The following is a 10849-nucleotide window of genomic DNA, read 5'->3' as shown; positions in this document are numbered from 1 at the left end:
TCCAATTTTGAGGGATCAAACAATGAAAACATGTTCTTTTTCTCTATGCAATGTCGAAAATGCATTTCTTTTAGTCCAAGAGAATTCTAACATGTATGTATAATTGGACTACTTAAATATGTTTGTGTGCTCATATCATATTAAAAACTTTCCAATGCATTTTTTACCAATCAAATTTGTTATGGACCCATATAAGGAGCCCATTAAGCGACAGGCCCAATAATGGGCAATCCAAGATCTGAATCGGTTATAATTACAAATGGTATCCATCAAGGATACTAATCCTAAAACGATAGCATAACAGACAGGCTTGGGCCCCCAACAGAGGCACCAAAGGCCCACACCTTATTACCCACAAGTAACCTCTATAAATACAAGGTAAACCCTAAAGGTACATTACGCTCTCTCTCTCTCTTACTGTTATGATATCACTGTGCGCACACACACACCACATTGGCTAACGCCATCAATAGTATTCTGTGCACAGTGATCTGCTCGACTCAAGGGTATCTCTTCCATAGATACTTTGGAGAGGGCACTAGATCCAAGAGTAACATACCAGCCTATTGGACTGGACATCTCTGTCCCAAGGACAGAACAAAATCAATGTTTTCAAGCACTTTTGATCATGTAATAATGAGAATGACTTGAGGTCATGCAATGCTATCTACTATACACCCTTACGTCCATGTTCTAAGTCCTAAAAGCATATTCTTATGTGTTCTTGGACTTAACTCCATGCTTTGAGATTTGACTGTGATCTTGACATTTGAGCATTTTGATTTGGATAGCTTTAATATACAATTGGATTGGCTCTAGATTCTTTTTGAATATTGGTTTTTAATTAGCTCTTGAATCACCTCCAAACTTGTTTGTTATCTTCAAAATTATGTTGATGTGGCATCATCAAAGATATCAAGAGTGTATAAAATCCACATCTTGCTTTGATTTCACAAAAATGACAGCAAATATTACTATGCAAAAGTATGCATCACAAGTAATAAAAAGAAGTAATTATAAATGCTTAGAAATTGATACATATACAATGAAGAAAAACTTTCTTTTCCACCATGTCATTTGAAACTGGTACGAGATGTTCTTTTGAATATTCAAAGAAAAAAATACTTTGTTGCTAAGCTTGTAGGCAAATTCCCGAACATGTTAACAAATATATATTTTTTTTGTTGCTATTTTTGTCTCTAACTCTAGCTAAAGCAAAATTATCCATGGCGAGAGACAGGACTTAGAAGGAAAAGGGAAACATTTGATAGTGATTAACCCTAGCCTTAAAAAATAGTCATTACAAAGCAAATAAATATTAGAATCTATCCCCTTTAAAATTGAATAGGCTGCTTGGCATCCGAAGGACTCGATAACTTCTATGGAACAAATAGCTTGTAACCAACATTAGATCCCGATATTACTTTTCTTTTTAAAATATGACTGCGGAATCAAACAATAATCAGTCTTGATCATTGCATAATCAAAAGATTGACTATCCAGAAATAAATTGACTATTAAAATGGACATTTTGTTTCTCCTCCAATGCTATCTATAGGACAAAAATGATTTTTGGAAGCCTGACTACATAAATAATGTTAAATATTTCAAACGGTACTTTTAATTAATTAGCTATTGATATTGGGCGAGAATGACAAACTGGGAAAAACCCTGTTGCAACATCAAAAGCCTAAAATTATAGCATTAGACAATAGAGGGTTAATAATGTGATTGAAAAATAGTAGAAACATTAACAACAGCTAGTCTTCAGTTTTGGAAATAACTTTTAAAAAGTGCAATAATTTGCACGGGGGTGATTAGCATGAAACAGATTGTTGTGAGAAGATGATACAGGCGTAGGCAGACAAAGTCAAATATAACAAAACTCTCTTTTCCATCATATTCAATCTGCTTAATCATACAAAAAAAATATCAGCACAGCAAACAATAGCATAAGGGTCAACATAATTAATGATTAGGGGGCAATTTATCAGGCAAGAATAAGTAGCGGAAGCGTGAATCGAAGGGAAGTATGCCACAGTTACGCGAACCTAGAATGCTCTGCCGCCTCTGGGATATGCATTGTTCAACAAAGGCAGCTTGAGGCGGTGGAAGATAATTTGATATCCAGACAGCCAAATTGGCATCATCCATAAACCCTTTAGCGAAGCAGTGAAGCAATTTGGGCACCAACAATCTCCCCCTACTGCTAACTCCAACTGCAGCACGAATGTAATCACGCTGTGCATCTTGAAGCTCTTCCCTAACGTTTTTACCAGTGTAAATCTTTACCTGCATTTGTAATTTTCAAACATAAAATCAAATCTATTCAAAGAAACAGGGCAAAAGCCATCACCACAATAACAAGTTAAATTAAATTACCGCAGGAGAGGAATACATCCCACAGCTGAGAGCAAAAGCTACAAGAGGCTCGTAGCCATCGATTGCAAGCTTCCTTTCTTCCTCTGATACCTTCAACTTGTGAATTGCAAGAAGTAATGCCTAGTAACACAATACACAGGAACTGTGATTCAGGAGTATATAGCCCAAAATTAAACCCCCACTTTCATGCTGCTCGCAAAATTTCTGACTTCTAAACCATTCTTCGATTAAGATGCAGACAATTCCGGATGATGGGGGATCCGCAAAGAAAAATTGGATTAGTGTGCACAACTTTGGAGTTTTAAACATAATGGGTACAAAGGTTAAATGTATTTAAGCAGAATGCATGAACATAGCAATGAGCTGCACGCAACTGTGGCCTTTGCCTTTTACGAGTTTAAACTAACTTTTCCCTTTCTATTGATTCATTAACAGCCAATGCTTTACTGTCAAAGTAGTAAAGTTTACGATCTTTCTTAACTCAAAATTCGTTAATAGATATCACATTTGCAATCCCCATCCTGCTTAATGACAATGTGGCAGAATGGGTTCAATGTTAGATGTACCTGAATACGTTAAGTTATTGTCATTCGGGATACAAGAAGCGATGGAAGGGTAATTTGGAAATATCTGTTATGATATTCAAGTGTGATGAGACTCACATTGGTTGGTAATGAACTAAGTGAAAAATATATAAGTCGAAGGACCGAGTCTCACATTGGTTGATAATGAACTAAGTGAAAAGTATATAAGCGGAAGGACTCATGAACCCAATGCCTTAAGATTTTGGGATGAGATGTGGTGTCGAACCCACTTGGTGTATTTGATCCACTTAGCCCATTGGTGGTGATCCCCTGCAACGGGATTCCACTGGACCCGCCTGACTGTGGTATCAGAGCCGAGTTTGGGCTTGGACTAGCCTGGTGATGGCTAGGAGGCGGGATGAGTACTTTGGCCCCGAGGTACTCGGTTGAGGGGGAAGCATATCAATGTTGGGTTTTCACACTTGAGAGGGGGATTGTTATGATATTCAAGTATGATGAGTCTTACATTGGTTGGTAATGAGCTAAGTGAAAAGTATATAAGTGGAAGGACCCATGAACCCAATGTCTTAAGATTTTGGGTTGAAATGTGGTGTCGGACCCACTTGGTGTATTTGATCCACTTCATTGGTGGTGGTTTCAAATGTGAGATGAGTCTCACATGTGGTGCCACGGGCTTCCCCCTGGACCCGACCGACAATATCCGCAGTGTGGAAAGAAAAACTCTAATAATAGTTCACATCATTATAAGCAAAAAAATAACAAGACATACTGTCTGAGGCCTATGAAGTGGTGGTTTCATCCTCAGAATCACGTACTCAATTGCAGCTGCACTGAAAGAACGACCCCCAACAATGTATGCAGCCTGTACTAATAAAGATAAAAATCAAAACTTTATACAAAATAAGTAAAGATCAATCAACAAATTTATGTTATATTGATTTTTCACTCATGGATAGGATTTCCATGCTCCCATATCATTTATAAAAGGAAAAACTGGAGAAGATAAAAGGTACCGAAGCAAACCTAAGACTTGTACACCAGGTGATGATCTGATGATTGGACAAAACAATATTTAACATAAACAAATATATCATATACAAACATAGTTGAATATATCATTGATCAATTTGAATGCATTAAATCAATCCACACTAGGAATTCATGATGGACAGCTAAAATCTTTAAATTGCATAACCTTTGATATATCTAAACAAGCAGAATTCGCAGCTATATGGCATTTAGAAAGAAATTTTCGAAGTTCTAGTTCTAGGGAATAAATCATCATAGACTGAGGGTTTATCAAGAAGATTATGTGAACAAATAAATACCATATGCCAATGTGATTCCTTCTGACTCAAGCCTCCACATTTTCCAATACAATAATCACACTTTTACGAGAAGAACAAGTTTTTTTTCTATTAAAAAAAGGCGGGAAAGAAGAAACAAACAACTTCAGAAAACATAATCTTTCACTAAAATTTTAGAATCGTAAATCACCAATGCTAGATTGACATAACAAGAATACTCTTAATACAGTACTTTTTAATTATACGAATTGTACTCTAAAACATAATATTCCCTGTAATTATTGTAAAATATTCTGTTAGTAGAAAAGATTATTAGTTACCACAGATTCAACGTTATTTTGGACAAGTCATTATTTAGCTAAGTTAATATATTAGAGTGAAACCATGCCCTATAATACAATTTTTAGAAATAATATTCTGTCTTTTTTCTTTCAAGGTGGTATAGAAGCTCTCCATATGGGGAACTCCAAATTAACCTAACCTGCCTTTATAGTAGTCATCGTCATTGCAGCTGGTCTCCTGCCTTTGTTTGCCTTCATTGCTTTCAAGACTCCACTAGCAACTTGAGCCGTCACTGCAACTTCTCCAAACGGTGACCCCACCTATAGGTCTGCCGTCCCTAAACCATCCAACCACTGATGACCCACAGCCGACTGCCCTATCACCCTCTCACGCACACATTGTTCTTCCGCGCATCGGTCCCCCACTAGTTGCAGCTAGCTCAACTTGACCTCCTCTACCCTGATCTGGCCTCTATCTGTCCATACAAAATTACCCACAAGCTTTATGTCCCATCTCCTCCATGAGCCAGCCACATCATCCACCTATACCCACCATGTCAGACTCTAAGATGACCCACAAATCTACCACTACCTAATCCACCATGTCCAATACCAAGCCGCTCACTTCCAATACCTACAAGTTCTAATCCTACCTATATCACTTTACTGGGCAAAAAATCTACAATGGACGCAAGTCCTTTGTAATATCTTCAAATGATTACAAAAGCTGAACCACATTGAAGAGAAAGCCCCTAACGAGAAAGACCTAAAGTTTAATAACAGCAATGATTAAGTGTCCCTTCTCATGCATGACATGGATGTGGAATTCTATGACACTGGAAGTTAGTTAGAATTGCATGTTCTTGCCCACTGACCATAATATTTGGGACATCCTTCGTAAGACTTACTCCATAAAACAGGACATAGCCTCCTTTTATGAATTAAAAACCAGGATTTTTTCTGCCAAACGAGGGACCCTCTCAGTTACATGCTACTAATCCTCAATGGATTATGGATTGAGGTAGATCAATACCAAAATCTGAAAATAGAGTGCAGCAAGAACGGTTCCACCCTGGCAAAATTTGTTGAAAGAGACCGCATCGTTGAGTTCCTCTCAGGTTTGAATTCCATGTACGATCCTATTAGGGTTCATATTCTGAGAAAGGAGAAACTTCCCTTTCTCTCAGGTTTTTTACACTATTCAAGGAGAAGAGCTGTCATGCTTGCCGACAAACCTAATGATGGATCAGCTTTGATAAGGTGCAAGTCTATGAAGCCAGCTTCTTCTTATTAGTCGTTGCTTTAGGAAAGTAAATATTTAGCTAGGTCTATATATTAGAATGAACCCATGCACATCTTTAAGTATTGTTCAGAAATAATTTACAGTCCCTTTTTCATTCAAATATATATAAGAACTCTTTATACAGCATCTTAAAATTACCCCTTTCCCTTACAAGTCCAAAATGGAAATGAAAAAGGAAAAGACTCTCAGGAAGCAGGGAAAATAAAAGGCCCCAGAAATATAATAAAATCAGAAACCAAACCTTTTGCAATAAAGAGAACATTTTTAAGTCACTCCTTGGGACTCCATAAGCTAAATAAGCCTGTTCACATGGAGGGGCAAAACAACAATAAAAAATTGATGATGAAATTGTAGCAATTCATTATTTTAATCATAAATATAAGGATACCTACATGCATGATCAATGCATTATACAAATTGATCCAAAAAGCAAGTTTCTCGTTGCAGCACAAATGGATGGGATTTACTTTGGTCAGCTGTTCAACAAGTATTCTGTAGTCAATAGCAAAAGTAGAAGCACATGAATTGGCTTGATCAAAGCATAACACAGATTTGATATATGTTGCCCTGTTTGTGATGTAAGACCACTACAGAAAAATAAGCAGAGAGAATAGAAAAGACGTAAAAAAAATGAAGGAAATGCATAGAGAGATGAGATATGCAGGAAAGAATTATAGGACAGAGAGAATAGGGAAAACCCTCAATAATTTTATAATTCATCCATAGCTAAGAACGAAAGCACATACTAAGCAGTATTTAGGTACAACTAACTACCGCAAAAAACAACAAATTTTCCACTCGGCGGGTTGGCTACATGGATCAAACGACACCTTTGTGTTTTTCAAACAAGGCCATTTAGAATTTGGGCACACCCAACTAAGTTAGAAAAATCTAATTAATGAAGTTACCGATATGAAAATTTCCAAACCGTAAAAAATATGATATAATCAAAGGGCATATGTACGAATTAATCTTATTAGTCAAGCATTCTTATCAGTTCAGAGGGCATCCTGCATAAAACTGAGTACACCTATGCTAATACAAGAAAGATGAACCAGAAAAGATGCAAAAGATAGCCATAGTAATTGCAATAGGTGGATTAAAAAAGATGTAGCAGAATAAAATAATTAGCAAAACTATGAAGAAGCAAATAATAAAATTAGAGAACTTCAGTCAAGAAAATTTCAAGAGAAATAAGGGCAAAGATCCAAAATAATGGCCACAATTTAGTAGTCTTTTCCTTTTTCCTTATACTACATAGCAATAGTATTTTTATGTTCTGTCTGCATAGCCATTACACTGATTTCGGGACTTGTGGGACCGCATACTGGAATAATGTGCTTAAATGACACAAAAGAGACACTATAAGAAACCAAAATTATGGGATAAAACATACCTGAATCTCCGTAGAGCTCCAGCAGCAAACTCTAATTGCTTCTTCCCAACTGACATCCAAGAGACTTCAATTGCTAATCCATAATTTCCAATATCAGCCCAACTCAATTTTCCACAAACACGGTATGGATCCCAAGAATTTTCAGAAGCCAATGCTTCACAACCCTTTCCACAGAACTGTGGGCTCTGCAACCATGATGAGGTTGTGGAGTGCTCAGATGATGACCACCACAATGAACTGTGCAGATGTCCACGTGGTGATTGTGCCGAGCATTGACTCTCTACCACAGAGGACTTGGTTGAAAAGTCAGAATCTGCCAGAGATATGAATATGTCTTTCATACATCTCACCATTTCCTCTGATAAAAAATTGGGCTCATCCCAAATTCCCTTTGGTGGCATCCTCTTAGGAAGCTTCCTGAAATCTGCCAGCTGATAATATTTGCCATCTAATTTTGTACACTCATTTTTTTCATAGCAAAGCAAAACTGAGTGTGCTGCATTCTGATGCAAATTAACACGTCAAACAACAACTGTAAAAATTGAAGCCAAATTGAAAAACTGTAAAGAAGCTTCAATTGCACCTACCTCCAGATTTCTTGTACACATAAGAACAAAATTTCACATAATAAGGTAAGGATCTAGATCCATATAAAGAATTTGTGACTAATTAATCAGCTAATGCAGGTTCCATAGAAAATACATAACAAAAAATAAGGAAACAAAACGTTCTTCTTGTTCTTCTCAAGCATGGTAAGTATTCATTTGATCAGTTTGATAGTGGATTCAAAGGAGAACCCTACTATCATAGGCAGGCATAGTTTGTTGCAGATATTAAAAATAAAGCTACTCCACATTAAAATCTGACTAGTGACCATTGCAGATACATGGGCCTAAAAAATGGAAATTTTGTGACTCTTCATGGACTAAACTCCCTGTTGTAAATAATTGTATTGTAATTATTTATTTTTATTTATTTTTCATTCTAGAATCTTCTTTGAGCTTAGCCCATTAGGTCATTCAGTCTCTATAAATAGAGAGCTCTTGTACATTTATAATTAACAATTTTCATATAATACAATCCTACTTTCCAAGTTCTTTCTTTTTTTGTTGGTATCAGAGCTCACGATCCTGAGAGCTCTGCTTCCGCAACTGCCTCCATTAGAGCGGAATCCTATTTGTTAGCCTCTTGCTGCCACTAGCCGCCACCGGAAAATTTTTCCGGAGACCTTTTGGACCTAGATGACCACTGTTTGACTCCGTTTTTCCCGATTTATCAATCTATGGACGTTTCCAGCAGTAGGTCTTTGATCTCGTCATAACAATTAGATCTTTTTGGCCACTCGCGCCTCCTTTGATCTGATCTGATTTTTTTGTTGCTGTTTGGGACGTTCAGAGACCTCTACTTGTCATAAAAATTGGATCTTTTTGGCCACTCATGCCTCCTTTGATCAGATCTGAATTTTTTGTTGCTGTTTGGGACATTCAGAGACTTCTACAACATCGTTTGGTTGTGCGTTTGTGTGTTTTTTGCCATGTTGCAGATTTTTTGGCCTTTTCTGGTTCCTCTTTTTGCAGATCTAATAATTTTGCTTCTGTTTGGACTTAAACTTGAAGTTGTTCTGCTATTTGGGCTCTCTAAAGACTTTTTTTGACTTCATTGTTTACCCACTTCTTTTGGGTTGTTCTCTTTGATCTGTTTTATTTGTCCATGGGACGTTGGTGCACCTATTGTAAGAGTGCTAGACACACAAGAGACGTGTTTTTGCTTTCATGGGAAGTGTGATAATGTTACCCCATATGTGAATATTCAGTAAGAGGAGTTGGAGCAGCTTAAGGCGCTATTGATACTGTGTAAGTCGCCTGACAATTCTTTGATCTTGTCTGGTAAGAACACATATTCTACATCTCTTCTTTCTTCTTGCACTGATTTGATTTTGGATTCTGGTGGAAGTGATCATATGAAATGGGGCACCCACCATTTAGTCTATTGAAGTCAATGTTTCCTTCTCTATTTCTAAATCAGTCAGTTGAGACCTTTCATTGCGATTGTTTGTGAATTTGCAAAACACCATCGAATGTCCTTTCCTTCTAGTGCTATCAAAAGCACTAAACCTTTTTCTCTGATTTATTCTGATGTTTGGGGCCCTTCTAAAGTGCATAGTGTTTCAAGTGCAAAGTGGTTAGTTTCTTTTATTGACGATTGTACTCGGGTGACATGGATATTCTTGATGAAAGACAAGTCTGAAGTACCAGAGATATTTATCCAATTTTATCACATGGTCGAGACTCAGTTTAGTAAGAATATTAAAAGATTAAGATCTGATAATGGTACTGTGTACGTCAACCAACGTTTGTCGCAATTCATTTCAGACAAAGGTATATTTTATGAGCTCACATGTGTTGATACCCCTCAACAAAACAGGGTTGCTGAAAGAAAAAATCGTCACCTCCTTGAAGTCGCTAGAGCGTTACTGTTCCAGAAATCTGTTCCTAGTTCTTATTGTGGAGAAGTCGTGTTAGCTGCAGTCTTTTTGATCAACCGCTTACCTTCATAGGTCCTTAACAATAATCGTCCTATTTATTTTCAGCATATATAAAAGTACTCAAAAGGAAAATACAAATGTTTTCTGTTCATTTGGTGAAAGAAAGATTCTGTTTCAAGGGTCAAATAGATTCCGACATATTACATTTGTATGAAAGGTACCTCCATTACTGGTTCTCCACATTTGCATGTACATTCAGATGACTGATCTAGCATTTGGCAAGAGCTACTTCCAGCAAATTGCTTTGAGGACCTCAAAGAACATGAGATCTGTAAATATATTGACCATAGTGCATAAAATGACAACAATAGCAAGGAAGTTTCTCATATCCCTAACCTCGCAACCTAACTAAAAGTAAAACAACAATGCAAATCAGTCTCCTACAATGCTTGAGAGAACTTTTCCATTTAAAATATGAGGCAGTCAATTGAGCACATGTCTTTATTTTTATCATGCAATACCAGGAAACAGCCTCTTTGCAATTATGCAAAGATAAGGTTGTGTACAAAGATTTCCTCCACCCCACACTCGCTAGTCAAGTTTAACGGGAAGTGGTTTAATGGTTTAAAAATATCTTTAAAATCATATGAAGGAATACATATAAATTTTAAATATGAATAGACAAGAAAGTAGAACTAACATTATAATTGGCCTAAGAACAGGCTTGAGCAAATATTATAGCTTCAGTGGCAAAGTTATCAAAATTGTATAAGTAACAATTCATGGTTCAACTTCAATCACACCTTATCAACCCTTGCTTCAATGGTTGAATAGTTGTGTTTTATTTAATATGTTAAAAAACTAATTATAATTATATTTCATAATTATAATAAAATAATACTGAATATTTAATAAATAATAAACTTCATTTTAAGTTGAAAATATGTGATAAATATGCCAGCGGTATTACTTTTACCCCAAAAAAAAACAAATGTTAAAATTTGTGCACCTTATAGTATTGAAATACAAGCAGCTGAATAACGCGGTTAATAGATTTTAAAGTTTTTCACAGTCTTTATACAGCCTTGGAATTTTAGATGAGAGGAACCTTCATACTGCAAGTCACAACCGAACTAATCGCAGTTTTGAT

At 36.4% G+C, this 10849-nt stretch overlaps 1 protein-coding gene across 3 annotated transcripts in view; it reads right to left on the bottom strand.

The window, feature by feature from the left end:
• Positions 1 to 1816: 1816 nt before the first annotated feature.
• Positions 1817 to 10849, bottom strand: part of LOC133301567 (uncharacterized) — a 41064-nt gene continuing 32031 nt past the window's right edge. The window contains exons 7-13 of one of the 3 annotated variants that reach the window (XM_061501216.1): positions 9921 to 10028; positions 7215 to 7717; positions 6211 to 6310; positions 6060 to 6119; positions 3697 to 3789; positions 2383 to 2502; positions 1817 to 2292 (exon numbers count right to left, since the gene is read on the bottom strand). In XM_061501216.1, coding sequence (XP_061357200.1) covers positions 1969 to 2292; positions 2383 to 2502; positions 3697 to 3789; positions 6060 to 6119; positions 6211 to 6310; positions 7215 to 7717; positions 9921 to 10028 — 1308 coding nt within the window. In that variant the 3' untranslated portion in view covers positions 1817 to 1968. The remainder of the gene's footprint in view (positions 2293 to 2382; positions 2503 to 3696; positions 3790 to 6059; positions 6120 to 6210; positions 6311 to 7214; positions 7718 to 9920; positions 10029 to 10849) is intronic. The other 2 variants (XM_061501217.1, XM_061501218.1) reach the window with 2 other exon arrangements.

The sequence above is a fragment of the Gastrolobium bilobum genome, unplaced genomic scaffold (assembly GCF_033153095.1).
Source record: "Gastrolobium bilobum isolate Gb01-03AN ecotype WA unplaced genomic scaffold, APGP_CSIRO_Gbil_v1 utg34075, whole genome shotgun sequence".
Classification (NCBI taxonomy): Eukaryota; Viridiplantae; Streptophyta; class Magnoliopsida; order Fabales; family Fabaceae; genus Gastrolobium; species Gastrolobium bilobum.
This window is presented reverse-complemented; position numbering and strand designations above follow the sequence as displayed.